Source organism: Sorex fumeus, unplaced genomic scaffold, assembly GCF_029834395.1.
Source record: "Sorex fumeus unplaced genomic scaffold, SorFum_2.1 ptg000037l, whole genome shotgun sequence".
Taxonomy (NCBI): domain Eukaryota; kingdom Metazoa; phylum Chordata; class Mammalia; order Eulipotyphla; family Soricidae; genus Sorex; species Sorex fumeus.
Genome location: NW_026606094.1, coordinates 38,768,387 through 38,785,485, shown reverse-complemented (window position 1 = coordinate 38,785,485; position 17,099 = coordinate 38,768,387). Strand labels below are relative to the sequence as shown.

Sequence of the window (17,099 nt, the reverse complement as noted above, 5' to 3'; positions counted from 1 at the left end):
GTTACTGTTTTTGGCATATCAGATACGCCATGGGTAGCTTGCCAGGCTCTGCCGTGTGGGTGGGATACTCTTGGTAGCTTGCTGAGTTCTCCAAGAGGGACGGAGGAATGATACATGCTATAAAGATAAACTCTTTCAGGCCTTTTAGGGTTATTAAGCCCTGGCAATGATTAACAAAGCCCAATTGTAGTCAAGTTTACCATGTTCTGACACCATTAGTCATGCAGATAAGTGTCCATACAATGTATTTCCAAAGATTGCAGCAGTCAAAAATCATTTGTTTCGGTCTTGGTTTTAGAAAACTTTGGAAGGAAATGTGACATTCAACGATGTTGTCTTCAACTATCCCTCTCGACCAGACATCCCTGTGCTGCAGGGGCTAAACCTCCAGGTGAAAAAGGGCCAGACGCTGGCCCTGGTGGGCAGCAGTGGCTGTGGGAAGAGCACAGTAGTCCAGCTCCTGGAACGGTTCTATGACCCTCTGTCCGGAACAGTGGTGAGTACACTTTCATTTTCAGTTCATTTCAGATTTTCCTCATCTGAGTTCTTGAATATATTCATTTTTAAACTGAAAGCCACACTCGTCTAATCTTTAAGCAACAGTTAGAGTTCTGACATCCTAAGAAACATTCTCTGAGTCATCAGTTCTAGCCTCTCTTTCTCTCAACACCGCCCCTCTACCATCCCTTTTGAAACCTCCATTTTCGTTCCCTTAAAGCTTCCAATTTACACATTGACATGGCTGGAAAGATTCTGAATAAAGGGGGTACTGAGAAAAATGAATGTCAGCCAATGATGAGGGTTTGGGGGGGTGTTTGAGGGAGAATTTTAGCAATGAGTATAATTATTATAAACAGATATTGCTTTATAATGATGTATTATTTAAATCTTTCTAATATATTTCAGAGGTTACCTTAACTAAAAGAATTTTTTAAGGAAAAGGTAAACAGCAGTGATAAACACTCTAGTGAACTAGGGGTAAGATGTAAACCAAAAAGATATTATAGGACTTGGCAATTACTCCAGTGTCGGCTACATATGACATTTTATGTATTCTCAGTGAAGTAGTGGTGGTAGAAAACAGTTTAGCATGATGGAGGTATGGTTAAAAGATAATTGAAGCTCAGTTAGGAGAGATCTAAAAGATCACAGGCAAAATCACTGTAGCCTCTAGGAGGAGGGAGCATTTGGGGGAAAATGTTCAGGAACCTTGAGCATTTCTAGAGCACAGGATAGGATTTAGCCATTGATTAAGAGAGGTTATTGAAACACCTTCTAGGGAGCAAAAATTGATCAACTAATTTGTAAAGTGGATAAAGAAAATGGAAAGTATCTACTCTTCTTAGCTTCCAAGTAGATGCCTTCATCTAAACTCATCACTAATTAGAAAAACCCTAAACCGAGTCATCTATGGAGATAGTGAACAACTCTATCATCTGAATGCCAGAGTTCTCTTTGCAGAGCAGATTTTTCAGGCAAACTGCATAAGAGAATGATCTTTTTCAGCCACGGGTGCACTCCCCTAGCTTCTGCAAGACCATACAGGGAGTCAGGTGACTCAGAGAAAAGGAAGTATAAAGTGAAGGCAAATACTCCCAGACATTCAAATGGCAGCATGCAGCTGGGATCCTATGAAATTGCATTGTATTGTTCCAGTGTGACCAGCTCTCCAGACCTGAAAGCATAGGATCAGAATCTGCATTGGATCCTTTGAAGCACATGTGCTCACTCACTGTTGGTTCTAATAGAGGAGTGTCTTGTGCTTCCCTGATTTTGCACAGTGCTCCTCACTGGTGAATCCTCAATTACATCCAGAAACAGAAGTGAGTCTTGAAAATAGGTTTTAACCTTACAGTCACTTGATAGAGTGGCGGGACAGACACAAAGACTGTGGAAATGAATGCTGAATGCACAGAACACTAACCATCTCAAGACAATACTGATGGTCCACTGAAAACAAAGTGTCCTTGGCAATTGCAGGAATAGGATCTTCTCTCCTATGTATTTGCTGTAGAGATTTGAAATACTGCCAGTGGTACACAGCAGCCAGACATTTATTGGAAGTATTCCTAATAAATATTCATAAATGTGCCAAGTTTCATGAATACCAATGAATAACCCTTAGTAAACCCATTCTGATGTCAGCATAGCCATTGACCAGACAAAGGACTGAAAAATGAAGCTACAAAAATTGAACAGAATGGAGGTTAAATAGGTATTTGGAAATCTGCTTAAAGAGTACAAATTTATGAATGCAAAATTAGGTTAAAAAGTGAATAATATAGGTACAAAAGAAAAAAAATCACAATCAACTATTGGATACCTAAGGATTTTGGTCTTTTGCTTTTTTAGACAGGTTATCCTCAGAGGTTGCACAGATAAGCTTCCTGACTACAGCTCTCTGAGTTCCTCCCACCTAGAATAGAGTTTAACTTAAGGCATGTACTGCAGTTGAGTGTCTGGAAACTTAACTTCATTAACTTCATCGTGAAATCACTTTCCGTCTTTTTTTTTTTTAATAGTGCAGGAGTACTGCTATTTGTTCAGCCATTGATTAAGCTGGTTGAATTCGGCATGTTTGAGATTCACCCATATAATAATGAAACACCCATCCCTCCACCAGTGCACATTTTTCACCACCAATATCCAACCCCCCACCCCACCCCCCAACATTCCCAGTCCTCACCCTGCCTTTATGGCAGACAGTTTCCCCAGTACTTTCTTTCTAATTTGGGGCATTAAGTTTTGCTTGAATTTTCCCACCACCATTCAAGCCTACCTGCCAGGGGCAGATGCTAGATAATTTATTTTCCATTGATCATTTTGAATATCATGAGAGCTTGCATGAGAGCGTGATTGTAAATGTAAATTTCTAGATTGTAACTGCTTGGGTTCCAGAGACATCTCTGTAAGGCACTAATCTATTTTGGGATTCAATCGGAAATCTCTAGGCCAGGGCTGTTGTGCGCTAAGGTGGCACCCGAGGCAAATTGTGGGAATGACAGCCAGTCTGCTGTGGGGGCGGGGACCTGGGGAGGGACATCCGAGGCCATCTGCCGCCATGTAGCCTGGAAATTTAGTTCTGGAACCCACATACTGGGGGCCTTGCTTGTGGAAGCTCTTGGTCACCAGGATTTCATCTGGAGCAGACGGGAGACTGCACCTGCTCCATCCGGGGTGCTCCAGTGAAATTGGCTTGGTATGGGGCCCAGAGAGATCTTTGGTGCTGTGGTGTCTTCTAGGACTCACTGCTGTGTCTCTGGGCCAAGGCTGTTGGTGCTCTAAGATCCACATTACAAAATTTTCAGAAAATTACAGGATGGCACTGGAATTGGTTCATCAGGATGACTGCCAGTGCTTCCATGTGTATTGGGAAGTGGGGGGGGAGGTAGCCCACCTCAACTCTGAGAAAACCTTGAGATTTCAGTCACAAAACTCGCATACCAGAGTTTTCAGCAGATTATATCTTGGTGAGGTCTGTCCTGAGACATGGAGTCAGGTCAGGGGTATGGCGGTGATTATGGATTGTGGAAGCAAGTGGCTGCTGGGGGCTCTGCTTGGGAGGTTCCCCCCTCCAATTGACTCCAGTCTGTTCAGCCATACATGGGTCCTAGATCAACTATTTTCTAATCTCTTTCGAGATTTATCTATAGGTTTCTGAAATAAGGCCAATAAATAAGCTTGTGTAGCTGAGCCGAAGGTAGTTTGGAGTGTGGCTCTCACATACCTAGCTTTTGGCCTTTTAATTTCTTGGTAAGCTTGGTCCCAAGTTGTTGGGGTATGGCCAAAGGCACAGTAGCAATTTTAGGATATCAGGAAGCCTGAAGGCACCATAAGGCTGCTGATGCACTTGCCCCACAGGTACAGGCTGACCTGTTGGTGGCACCATACCCCCAATCACTTTTGGTCTTAATCTTTCCTTTCTCCCCTGCCCAGTCTATCTCACATATCACCATGAGAGTCCTCTATTACTTTTAGAATCCAGTCAGAAGCATATTGTCTTTGTCTGAGTATAAGCCAGCAGGTGCCTGGGATACCCTAGAAGCATCTTCCTAGAGACTGGGAGAGATAAGAAGGAGTAGGGGAGAGATAAGAAAATCTCTTTCATTTATGAGAAAATTGTGCTGTCAAAACCCAGACTGAGTGTTTAGATCCAGTTCAAATTTCCCCAGGTTCTCTTTAGCTTTGCACAAATCACTTAATTTTGCTCCTTTATTTATAATATGGGGATTTTCGTTGGTAAAGAAACAAACAGCACCCGGCCCAGACAAGGTCAGACCTGAACACCTGAAGAACCTGCCGTCAGTACTCATCAATACACTGGCTCAGCTCTTCACTCGCTACCTGTCTGAATGCAAGGTTCCATCCCAATGGAAAACCAGCAGGACCGTACTACTGTTCAAGAAGGGAGACATCCATGACATTGGCAACTATCGCCCGATCTGCCTATTGTCTGTCATCTACAAGTTGTTCACTCGAGTCATCCTAAATAGGATTGGCAGAACACTAGATGAAGGACAACCATGTGAGCAAGCCGGGTTCCGCAAAGGATTCAGCACCATCGACCATATCCACACGATAACCAAGCTCATTGAGGTTTCTCGGGAGTTCAAGATACCGCTCTGTTTAACGTTCATTGATTTAAAGAAGGCCTTTGATTCTGTTGAGATGGAAGTGGTCGTTGAAGCCCTAGCCAATCAGGGCATTCAAGCCCAATACATCAGGATCCTCCGTGAGCTCTATTGCGGATTCACTACCAGGATCTCACCATTCTACAAAGAAGTGATCGTTGATGTCAAGAGAGGGGTGCGGCAGGGTGATACCATTTCACCGAAACTCTTCAGTGCCACCCTCGAGAACATCATGCGACGACTGGAATGGGAAGGACTGGGAGTGAAGATAGATGGTCGGCAACTACACCACCTCCGCTTTGCTGATGACGTTTTAATAACACCAAACATCAGCCAAGCGGCACAAATGCTGGCCGACTTTGACCGTGAGTGTGGAAAGGTAGGACTACAGCTGAATCTTACAAAGACAATGTTTATGAGAAACAGCCTCGTTCCTGACGCCCCATTTGTTCTCAATGGAACGACCATTTCCGAATGCAACAGCTATGTGTACCTAGGTCGAGAGGTCAACATGACAAATGACCTGGCACCCGAGCTGCGCAGGAGGAAGAGAGCGGCTTGGAACGCCTTCAAGAACGTCGAAGAAATAGCTAAGAGGACGAAGAACCTCCGGCTCCGGGCACATCTCTTTGATTCCACTGTTCTTCCTGCATTAACATATGCCTCAGAGACCTGCGCCCTACGCAAACAAGATGAGAACGCTATTCAGGTCTCCCAAAGAAGAATAGAAAGAGCTATGCTTGGAATATCCCGTTTCACTCAAATGAGAGAAAGAATCCGGAGTTCTGACATCCATCGACGATCAAGAATCAGGGACGCTGTCTCATTTGCCAAGGTGTCGAAAATCAGATGGGCTGGTCACGTAATGAGATTTAAAGACGACCGCTGGACTAGAGCTGTTACCGACTGGATTCCACGGGATGTCAAAAGACCGTGTGGCCGCCCACCTACCAGATGGTCAGACTTCTTCATCAAGATCATGAACGATCGGTTTGAGGCCCTTCATGTTCCCGGAGCGAACAGATGCCATTGGGCTACACTAGCACGCGACAGGGACAAATGGAGACGTTACTGGCGCCCGCTCGAGCAAATTGACGACTAACGGGAAGTTAAGTGATTAAGTGATGGGGATTTCTGCACCTACCAACCTAAAACAAGAGTGCACCAAATGTGCTCATTATTTTTTTTGAGAGGCCACACCCAGTAGTGCTCAGGGCTTACTCCTGGTATATGAGCAAAGGAATTACTCCTGGTGGTGCTCAGAGGAACCATCTGCAGTGCCAGGGATCAAACCAAGGTTGACCAGATGCAAGGCAGGCATCTATATTATTTTTACAGCCTTCAGTGTTCAGTATTTTATCTGTAGCTTAACTAAGTACCAATAAAATATAGAAAAATGATATATATTACACATTTGATTATTTGTGCTAATAAAGAAACAGTGATTTAACAGTTATATCAGGGTCATGGTTGTTTCAGTGAGACCTTGATTACTCTTAGCAGTATGTTTACTTAATATAATTAGCTAGTTTCTTTCTTTTTAAATGTAGAAGTACTGTTATTTATTCAGCCACTGATTAAAATGACTGAAGCAAACATGAACTCCACATTATTTTTTAATTTTCATTGAATATCCATGAAATAAACCATTACAAAGCTGTTCATGATTAAATTTCAGTGATAAAATGATCCAACACCCATCCCTCCACCAGTGTACATTTCCCAGCACCAGTGTCTCCCTGTTCCCTCCCATCATCTCCCAACACTCACCCCCCACCCCTAGCCTGCCTCTGGCAGGCATTTTTCTTCTTTTTCCCTCTCCTTTTCCTTTTGTGCATTACGTAGTAAGACATAATCTTGTTTGTTCAGGGCATTCAGTATCTTTATCAGGAAAGTAAGGCTCCAATAGCTTTTTAACTGGCTGAACAGATGGGGTAAATTGGAGGGGGGCGGGTCAGCCTGGTGCACACCCAAGCAGAGACCCCAGCAGCCCCTTGCTTCCACAGTCCAAAATCACTGCCATGCCCCCAGTCAGACTCCACCATCTCAGGACAGAGACCTCACCAAGGTATAATCTGCTGAAAATTCAGATGTGTGCATTTGGTAACTGAAATCTCCAGGCTTTCTCAGGGTCTGGTTGGACTATCTCTCCCCAGCCCCCCGACTTCCCTGTACTTCCAGAAACCTTGGCTGTCACGTCCAAATCCCAAGGTGACCAGTTTCTTTTAAGCTGTTTCCACTGACCCGCCGGGGGTCTTTTTTCCCTCAGTTTACAATCCAGCTCTCAACAAACAAGGTCTGCTTAGATTCTTTATTACAGTTGAAACTAGTATCCATCCCTATTTTCCCCTAGAAAAGGGATTCTTCAGTTAGTGTATTTCTAGTGTATCCTGTAGGAATGAAGAGGCCGCATGCAGTGTGGTAGAGCAGCTCATCAAAACTTGCTGGAATCCTTCAAATACGTCTGATTATGTTAGGCAATGTCTCACTAATTTTCCTCTTGGGTATAAGCACAACCTCTCCTTTTTCTAAATTTCCTTTTGTAAGCATTGCATTGCATCCAATGAGATATGTTCTTTTGCCACATCTTTTTGTGGTTTTTCCTTTCCTGCGTGTCTCTGCCTGCTGCTTTCTGTCTTCAGTTAACACTATCGGGAAGCCTGGAGCATAGAAGTACAGAATGGTCTCCATGGCAACGGTACTTACTACTAATAAGGTCTTGTCTCTGCTTCCAGTTCCTCAGCTGGCCAGCTTCAAAGACTGAAGCTGGCTTCCTGTAGCAAAGATTTTACCTTGCTCTGCCCAGCATCCCACCACGTTGCACAGGGTACAGAGTAGATGCCACCATCATTAATTAGAAAAACCCTAAACCTAATCATCTATGGAGGGAGTAAACAGCTCTGTCAACCTGAGGACAGTTCTCTTTGCATGGTAGATCTTTCTGGCAAACTTACTTGCATCAGAGAATGATTTTTTTCAGTCAGGGGCACACTCCCCCAGATTCTGCAAGCTAATTCAGGGAGTTAGGTTACTCAGAGTAAAGGGCCTTGTCCCTGCTCTCACTGCTTCTTTTACTCTGTGGTAGACAGCCTTCCACTCAGCCCGCTGCCGGTTCTAGGTATGTAACCCCACAGAATGAGCAATCATCAATCCTCAGCACAGACTGCCCAGCACTGTGCTAAACAGGGTTCACTCATGATCTCATGTAATCCTTCATTCTATGAATTTAGGAATTATTATCATTTCTATTTTACTCACAAAGAGACTAAGAAATGAATGTAATTTTCCAAGATTAACAACTTTGTGGAGATAACTGCAATCACACTCACTCCTGCTTAATTTAATTGTGGCATCTGGTTCTCAAATACCTGATCCTAATTCAAATGGGATCCCAAACCTTACTGATACACCTTTCATGTGGTCAAAGTAGTTACTTCAACTCTAATTTTAACTACTCTTCCTATGGAAAACTGACAATTAAGATAAGGATGCCAAGCTATAATCCTGTATCATATTAGTTTCCTGTAACTAATATACCAAATTACCACAAATCCAGTGGCTTAAAATAACATAAATTTATTATCCTTCCAATTTCCAGAGGTCAGATTTCTAAAATGGATCTTCCCCGGCTAAAATCAAGGAGATAGCAGAGCTGTGGTGTTTTGTTTTTTGTTTGTTTTGTTTTGTTTTGTTTTGTTTTTTTGCTTTTGGAGAGGGGAGGTAGGGAGGCTCTGGGAGATGCTTCCATTTCTTCTGTTGTTTTTCTGACTCTTCACCCTCCAAGCCAGCACTGTTTGGCAAAGATTTTCTCATCTCACACTTGCAGTGCTCACTCTCCTACCTCTTTCCACAGCAAAGAACCTTTGTAATTACATTGTGTCCACCTGTATAATCCAGGATAACCCTTCATTTTGAAATCAATTAACTGGCAACCTCAGTTACATCTGCTACCTTAATTCCCCTTTGAATAACATGTTTACCCACCTCATTGATTAGAACATGATATCTTGGGGGTGATTGGGCAATATTCGACCTATCAGATTGTAGCACTATCAGAAAACTGAGTTTAAGACACTGGAACAAAATTGTTCTTCAAAGCACTTCATTCAGATCTTATTCCATTAATGTTGACAGGTTAAACTAAAAAAATAAAACATAAATTCTGCAATAACTTGGCAATTTTTGTATATGAAATAATGATATTAGTTCTGCTAAATTTAAAATGTGGTGGTTCTGAAATTGATCTATGAACCTTTGTTTTTCAGCTAGTCGATGGTGAGGAAATTAAGCACCTGAATGTCCAGTGGCTCCGAGCACACCTGGGTATCGTGTCCCAGGAACCCATCCTGTTTGACTGCAGCATTGCTGAGAACATTGCCTATGGAGACAACAGCCGTGTTGTGCCAATGGAAGAAATTGTGCAGGCGGCCAAGGAGGCCAACATCCATCCCTTCATTGAGACACTGCCTGCTGTGAGTCTCTCCATCATAGGTGTCCAGGAGGCTGAACCTCCCTGGTCTCTACTTTGATTTCTGAAGGGTTGGTTTCCTAGAGAAGAAGAGCAATGAACACTGAAAATGCAGCCTTCCCCTCAAAGTTACCTGATATCTTTTCCTATTCCCATTTGATGGTGTCTGATGGACACTCCCTATAAGCAAACCTGACAGAAAATGAGTATATCTGGGATTCTTCCCCTCCAAGTCTAGGATGCAAGCAGGACTGGCAAAAAGCAGATTACCAGCTTGCTATTTTTTCCTCAGCCACCTCACGGCTGTCCCCACAGCCTCAAACCTCCTTTCACAGAATGAGGAAGACAGTGAATTGACTTGTGGCACCAGATTATCTCACCACTTTCCAACTTATGGGAGCCAAACTCTACAGGGTCAGTTGTTGAAACCATCTCGGGGACTTCCTGGACTATGGTCCGTGGATGTCCTCTGAATTTCTCCATGGAAGTTAGAGCAGCAGAACTGCTTGCTTTCCCTTAAGTTCTTTATTTTTGTATTTGTCTGTTTTTATGTGGGTTGGTGTGTGTGTGTGTGTGTGTGTGTGTGTGTGTGTGTGTGTGTGTTTGCACTGTACTGCTGAGAATGAATCTTGGAGCCTAACACATGAAGGTCAAGTGCTCTACTGCTGAACTGCATCCCTGGATTCTCTCATAAGACCTTCAAGTGCATATTGACCTAGCTATACTAGCCCTCCATTATTACCTTTATGTTCTTTGTTGTAATGAACTTCCCATAAAACATAGATCTCAGTAGCCTCCAGCTAGTGGGGAGGCAATCTCTTCATGGGAAGGACGGCCATACCAGGGAAACTCTTACTTTTTTCCTGAGATTTCCTTTTCCTTAGTTTTCTTCAAACAACAGCTACCACTGCATACAGACTCCAGGAAGGCATGATCCCCCGCCCCTTCTTTACCCTCTTAACCTGCTCATGGACACAGCCCACCCCAAGGCTAGACCGCTTAATACATAAAGCTTCTTTCCCTATAGTTTGCAGACTATGGGCATAGATGGGTGCTTCAGCCTCACCTGGCAACTTGGTAGAAATGCAGTTTTTATGCTCTGTCTCAACCTGTTAAATCTGAGGCTTTAGAAGTGGAATTCAGCAACCCGTGCATTACTAGCCCTGGTTGACACTGATGCAGGCTACATTCTGAGTCCCACTGAACTGGCAGTTCATTATCACAAAGGCAAACCCAGAGAGTAATGATTAACTAGCTTATCCAGTCTGCCTTGCCCATCTGTCACTTGTCCACCCCAGGAAGCTGACCCTTCTGGCTCCTGGTTTCTGTTAAACAATAGTAGAGTCTACGTCTGCACACCTGTAGGCACAGTGATTCTCTTCAGTTTCTAAAAAGGAAAGCGTTGGCAAAATCCCTGAGGTCCTGGTACCTGACCCAGGACCCATTTCTCTTTGTGATTCATACTAAAGTTTCCATGACCTGGCAAGAACCTTATCCAGCCTTTACCTGCTTGACAGGGGTTCAGTACTGTCTCTGTGCAGCCGGGTGGCCCTGTACTTGCACAGGACACATTTCTCTGTCCCTGCTTTCTAAATGGTGTCACTTCCAAGTGGGTGAAACCAGGCTTCAGCATCTGCTGGGACTTTCTTTGGAGTTGTCACTCCAACTGCAGGTGGACAGCCTAGTACCCCAAAACTAGAGAGACCAGATGTGTCAATAAAATAGGCAACCCATTGTCACTGTATCACTGCCATCCTGTTGTTCGTTGATTTACTCAAATGGGAGCCAGGAACATCTCTATTCCTCCCAGCCCTGAGATTTTAGCAACCTCTCCTTACTCGTCTTTCCCAACGATTGGAGGCTCTTTCAGGGTCAGGGGAATGAGACCTGTTATCATTACTGTTTTTGGCATATTGAATACACCACGGGTAGATTGCCAGGCTCTGCCCGTGTGGGTGGGATACTCTCAGTAGCTTGCTGGGCTCTCCAAGATATACATATATATATATATATATATATATATATATATACATATATATACATATATATGTATATATACATTTCTCTATGATTTGTTGCCTAATGTCTGAACTCCATCAAATATGGTATGGTAATTATGGAAAATGCGTAGGAAGTGTCTTATGATGTGTCCCAGAAAGCAGCCTGAAATGTGGCAGCAGTTGGGTAATGGAGGTCGGCTGGCCGGGGCAGGGTCCCTTGGGGCAGGGAGCACTCTCACCCACCCCCCCTCTGGGGCGCCCAGAGTGAAAATAGCCTGGATATTGAGTGAGGTCCTTTAAATAGAACATAAAATTTAAACTCAAAACTCTGAGTGTCAGGATCTGAATTCAGAGTTCAACTACAATTTCACTCAGTCAGGGCCTGACAGTAATAAGTAAGTATTGCTTTCTTGGTCCCACATGTGGTCACATCCCATTTTGCTCTCCTCTGCATACTTCTTAGCCCCTGTTCCTATCACCAGACTGAGTAGACACTGACGGTTAGCTACTGTGGGAGCACCATATGAAAACTTTGGAAAATCTTTCTTAAATTTTTCTTAAAATTTCATCCTTTGGAGTTGGATATCAACATAGAAATTTTTAGCATTTTTTAAAGTGTTTGCTTTGGAAATAGTTTTATAAAAAGACACACAAAGTCCCTCGTCCAAGAGTTACTGCCCTTTCTCATGTTAAGATAATGCAGAGGGCGTCACCTGCTGGTTATAAATAAAATGAGCTTCAGTCCTTTTATTCTGCTTGGCCTGTTCAAGTCTGAGTTCCTTCCTCCTACCAGTCTTTGTCCCAAATATAATGAAACCAGAAGACTGGAAGAGACTAGCATTGCAACTGTGTTCTCCCTGATAAAAATGCCACCAGATTTTTAAAATAATTCTGTATGACTAATTCGTAGTTTCTGAACCTAAACTTTACATGTGTTTATGAAGTAGTTACTCAATTTTCTATAAGCAAACTTCTTTCTTTTGCTGGCAGGGATGCAGAAGTGTACATTTTGACTCCACAACCAGTGATGGCCCGGGATCACTCTTGACAGTGCTGGGGGATTATATGGAGTGTCAGGGATCCAACCAGGCTTGATTATGTGCCAGGCAGTTGCAATACCTGCTGTACTATCTCTCTGACCCCCAAAAAAACTTTTTGAAGGATTTCATGGTTGACTCTAACACAACTCTGTTTACAGAAATATGACACCCGAGTGGGAGACAAAGGCACTCAGCTCTCTGGAGGCCAGAAACAGCGCATTGCCATAGCACGAGCACTGGTTCGACACCCTCACATTTTGCTTTTGGATGAAGCAACATCTGCTCTGGATACTGAAAGTGAAAAGGTAAAACTTTAAATTTAGTTACTAATTTGGAGGGAGTCATCATGTGGTCCTGAGGATCACACATTAACCATGATAGCCTACTGGGTTGGCAGTTCAAGTGCAATGGCTGCTTGGGTCCTATTGTGCTGGGGACAGCTGGGTCACCTCAGAGGTGCTCAGTGGTCTCCAGGACCATACCTGGTGATGCTGCGAGTAGAAGAGTAGGTGGATCAGGGACGCTGCCCAGCATGGCTAGTGAGGTCCTCTGGTGTCAGGATGCCTTGCATGCATCCTAAACCCTGTACTGCCCTCAGCCTGGAAAAGGTAAAAATTTTAATTCAGCTCATCCATGCTTGAAGAGGCAATGGTTCTAGATGACAGAGGCAGGGGGGCAAGGGCCTCAGCATAACAATGTGTAGAATGGTGTTATATGTATATGTATAAGCCAAAGGACCAACCACACTCTAAGCAGGAGACCCAAGCACATTTTTTAAGAACAAACCTTAAAAATGTTCCTGTCAAAGAGACAGACTGTGGAGATGGGAAGGAACCTAAGATCACTGGTGGAAGTCAACACTCATGGTGGGACAGGAGTTGGAATTATATGTCTAAAACTTAATTATGAATAACTTTTGCAAATCACAGTGCCTTAATGTATTTAACAGTTTGGAATAACACACACAGTACAAAAGGAAATTAAAACAGACAAATTGATTGTAATGTGTCCGTTTTTAAGGGAATTTGAACAATAGCTTCCTGTAGCTATTACTCAAGAGAGCCAAGATGAAACAAAGCAAGTTAGTCTTGTAGCAGGTATGCTGTCGCAGATTACCCTGGATCACTGTGTTTCTACCCAATAAGCTTCATTTCAGAGGTGGATTTACTATTTCTGCTGCAGTTTCTCCAAAAGTCTGTGACAAAGCGGGAGGGCAGCACAGTATTAAAATTTCATAGAGGCTGGAACGATAGTGCAGTGGGTAGGGTACTTGCCTTGTACATACACAATCCAGGTTCGATCCCTAGCATCCCATATGGTCCCCCAAGCACCGCCAGGAGTAATTCCCGAGTGCAAGTGCCAGGAGTAACCCCTGAGCATCACCAGGTGTGACCCAAAAAGCCAAAAATTTTTTAAATTTTAAATTAAAAAATAAAGGAAATAAAATATGACAGAACCAGATTGAAGCAGGTAGAGCAGTTGCCTTGCATAGGGCTGACCCAGGTTTGATCCCTGGCATCTCATATGGTCTCCTGAGCACTGCCAGAGCTAATTCTGAGTGCAGAGCCAGGAGCAACCCCTGATCACCACCGGATGCTGCCCAGAAGGCCAAAAAAAAAAAAGTAACAGAACATTAAGCCAATAATAATCATTTTTTGTTCAAGAGATTGTTCAGTACTCAAGTATCTAGAAGGAAAATTAATTCTGAGATGGTCTCTATCTTTAAAATGCAAAAATTCAGAAAGATTCTGTGTGGCCTGTGCTCAGACTTTCTAAACTTGCAGAAAACACTAATAGTGGGCTGCATCGAACAGTGTAGGCTGGACACACCAGGAAATATGTGTAAATGTTGTCCAAACCATATTTATTGTCATAAATTTTACTTTTTACCAACTCCATTGTTAAGAACACATTGGAGAGATCATGAGGCTTTGAGGCTTATTCTGGAGGAAGAATTGGAGAGAAAGAGCTAAATTTTCCAGAATTAATCATTTATTATTAAACAGATTGTCCAGGAAGCCCTGGACAAAGCCAGAGAAGGCCGCACCTGCATTGTGATTGCCCACCGCCTGTCCACCATCCAGAATGCAGACCTCATCGTGGTGTTCCAGAACGGTCGGATCAAGGAGCAGGGCACACACCAACAGCTGCTGGCACAGAAAGGCATCTACTATTCCATGGTCAGTGTTCAGACTGGAGCAAAGCGCTTGTGAATTGTGGCCTCATGAGCTCTTCAACATTTTATAATACTTACATTAAAGTATGGCATGAAAGCAAGTGCTTGCTGGAAAAAACTATGTAGTTAGTTTAACCTTTCCTGCCACAACTGAAGATCATCAATTTCAGAGTCTGCAGGAACTTCATAATTAAAGGAACTGAAAGAAGTATCATCGAAAGGTTTAAAATAATGGTTTTCATCGCATTAAAAAATTTACAGAATAATTCAGAATAGATTTTGTTAATAAAAATGTATAATTTTTGTTTTCAATGTTTTTATTTGCAAAGTATCTTGCTAAAAGAAGATAGAAGTGGCAAAAAGAAATTACATGTTTGCAACAAATTGCCTAGAATAAAACTAGGTTTTCATATGACTTGAGTTTTCTTGTCTGAAAGACCTGTAAATAAATCTGCTCTCCAAATTGAGATGTTGCCTATCATTTCTTGATCTTGCTGCTCCTGATTTTTTGCATTTCCATGTTAAGATGGTTCACACTGACCTCTGGGCCAATGCACGATTTGGGAGATTTAGGGTGGGGCAGAAGATACATAATTATGAAGTTTTTATTCTAATGTTTATTAAATAATTTTCATTGCTCTTGTAAAGGGCTTAGACTTGAAAAATATACTTACTGTGGCTGGGGTGATAGAACAGCGGGTAGGGCATTTGCCTTGCATGTGGCCAACCTGGGTTTAATTTCCAGCATCCAATATGGTCCCCCCAAGCACTGCCAGGAGTAATTCCTGAGTGCAGAGCCAGGAATAACCCCTGTGCATCGCTGGGTGTGACCCAAAAAGCAACAAAACAAAACAAAAAAACATATACTTACTAATTTTGATAATGTATCTCTTTTCCCAAGAATTTGTCTCTTTCAAAGTCAGTCTTTCTGTGACATCCTTAATAAACCATTTAAAAATTAAAAGTTCATCATTCCCAAGAAAAAATAGGTAAAGGATATGACTGGGTAATTACCACCGAAGAAATATATAAGGATTGTAATAGTGCACGATCTCAATATTGAAAGAAATGTAGGTTAAAAAGATATCTTGAGAAGTGTTGTCATCACCACAGTGTGATAAAACATGCTTCTTTTTTCCTTTCCTCATCTATAGCAGTTAATTTGGTAGCAACCATTCATAGACAAAAATGTCTGTGTAGAAGCTATAGCATCTTTATTATATACAAGGGACCTGAGATGAGCCTCCTTCCATGCTTCAGGCAGACTTTATTCTGAATCAACTCAGGTCACTTTATTTCAGTCCAGGAGCCTTTGGAAAAGTTTTTTTTATTATTTTTATTTTATTTTTATTAAATCACAGTGATACACATGACTACAATGTTGTTGATGATTGGGTTTTAGTCATACAATGTAGAAAATAGTTTTCACGATGCCCGTGAGTGGTAAAGCTTTAGAGTACAATTTAAGAGCCTGACTGAGAATTAGGAAGAAATTGGGAAAATGTCAGGTAAATTCTCAGAAGGCATTAAAGAAAAGTGGGCCATACTGTCATGAACTTTATCACGAAGCCCCCTATCAGTTGGAAGTGCCTGAATATCCTCTCCAAAACTGATTCCCAGGATCTGTATTGCCCCACCTACATGTATACCCCTTCCCTGACAGCTGGGTTCTAATGCTCGAAATAGGTTTACAGCAAGTGAGCACACAGAACATTAGCCTTATCTGTGGCCAAAGAGACCACAAACTTAAAGTAGTGCATAAAAAAATCAAATAAAATATAGTCAGTACATGGCCTGGTGCACTGTAGGATCAAGAAAAGTTGTGTGAGCTTAAAAAATCTACCACAGAAGAAAGCTAAAAGTATGGATCGGCAATGTCTGTAAGAGGACTGGAAAGCCTCAGAATTCCTAACTGGACTGATTTTAGAAACTTCTATCCAGAAGGTTGTTACTGAACACTGGAGAGATGTCTACTGCATCCAATGGGATGACAGCAAAATGCAAAACTTCAAGAAACAAAAAAATAAGGAAACGTGCTCACCAAACAGCCATCATAATCTTCTAGTAGCTCGCTCCAAGACAAAAAGATCTATAATTTATCTCATATAGAATTCAAAATAGCTTTTTAATGGAAACTGAATGACATATAAGAACAAAGGCAGTTCAACAAAATAAGGGAAACAATAAATGAACAAAATAAGAAATTTAACAAAGAAAAAATATAAAAGAAGAAACAAAAATTGGAGCTGAAGATTACAATGAATGAGAGAAAAATGCAATAGAGAGACTCAACAGAATAGATAAAGTCAAAGAAAGGATCTTTAGGACTGAAGACGTTTTAAAAATTAACTAATCAGAGAAGACAAAGGAAAAAAGAATAAAAAATGGAAAGTCATGGTCAAAAGAACCAAATTATGAATTGTTAGATATGCAGAAGCAGAGTAGAAGGGGATCAGAAAGTTCATTTAAAGAAATATTCTCTTCCTAAACCTGGAAAGAGATTTGGTTATCCATGTTTATTAAGGTCACAAATCAAATGCTCTCCAAGATGGATTATAATAGAACTGTCCGAAATTAAGGACAAAGAATATATCTTTTTTTCAATTTTAAACATCAGCTTTATTTTGTTGTGTTGGTTTTTTTAGTTTTAGACATCAGCTTTATTTAGGTATAATTTACATGCAATAATGTACACCTGGGTTTTGACGAGGGCAATCTAGGAAACTTCCATCAGGCCCTTTGGCAGCCAGTCTTCTTCCTTAGCCTCAGGTACAGAGAAGCTGT

General features: G+C 42.0%; 1 protein-coding gene across 2 annotated transcripts in view; it reads left to right on the top strand.

Moving 5' to 3' along the window:
- LOC130027426 (ATP-dependent translocase ABCB1) overlaps positions 1–14,782 on the top strand; it is a 107,015-nt gene extending 92,233 nt beyond the window's left edge. For both annotated transcript variants that reach the window (XM_056118194.1, XM_056118193.1), the window contains exons 25-28: positions 299–496; positions 8,897–9,103; positions 12,298–12,444; positions 14,146–14,782. In XM_056118194.1, the coding sequence (XP_055974169.1) occupies positions 299–496; positions 8,897–9,103; positions 12,298–12,444; positions 14,146–14,352 (759 nt within the window). In that variant the 3' untranslated portion in view covers positions 14,353–14,782. The remainder of the gene's footprint in view (positions 1–298; positions 497–8,896; positions 9,104–12,297; positions 12,445–14,145) is intronic.
- Positions 14,783–17,099: the final 2,317 nt, after the last annotated feature.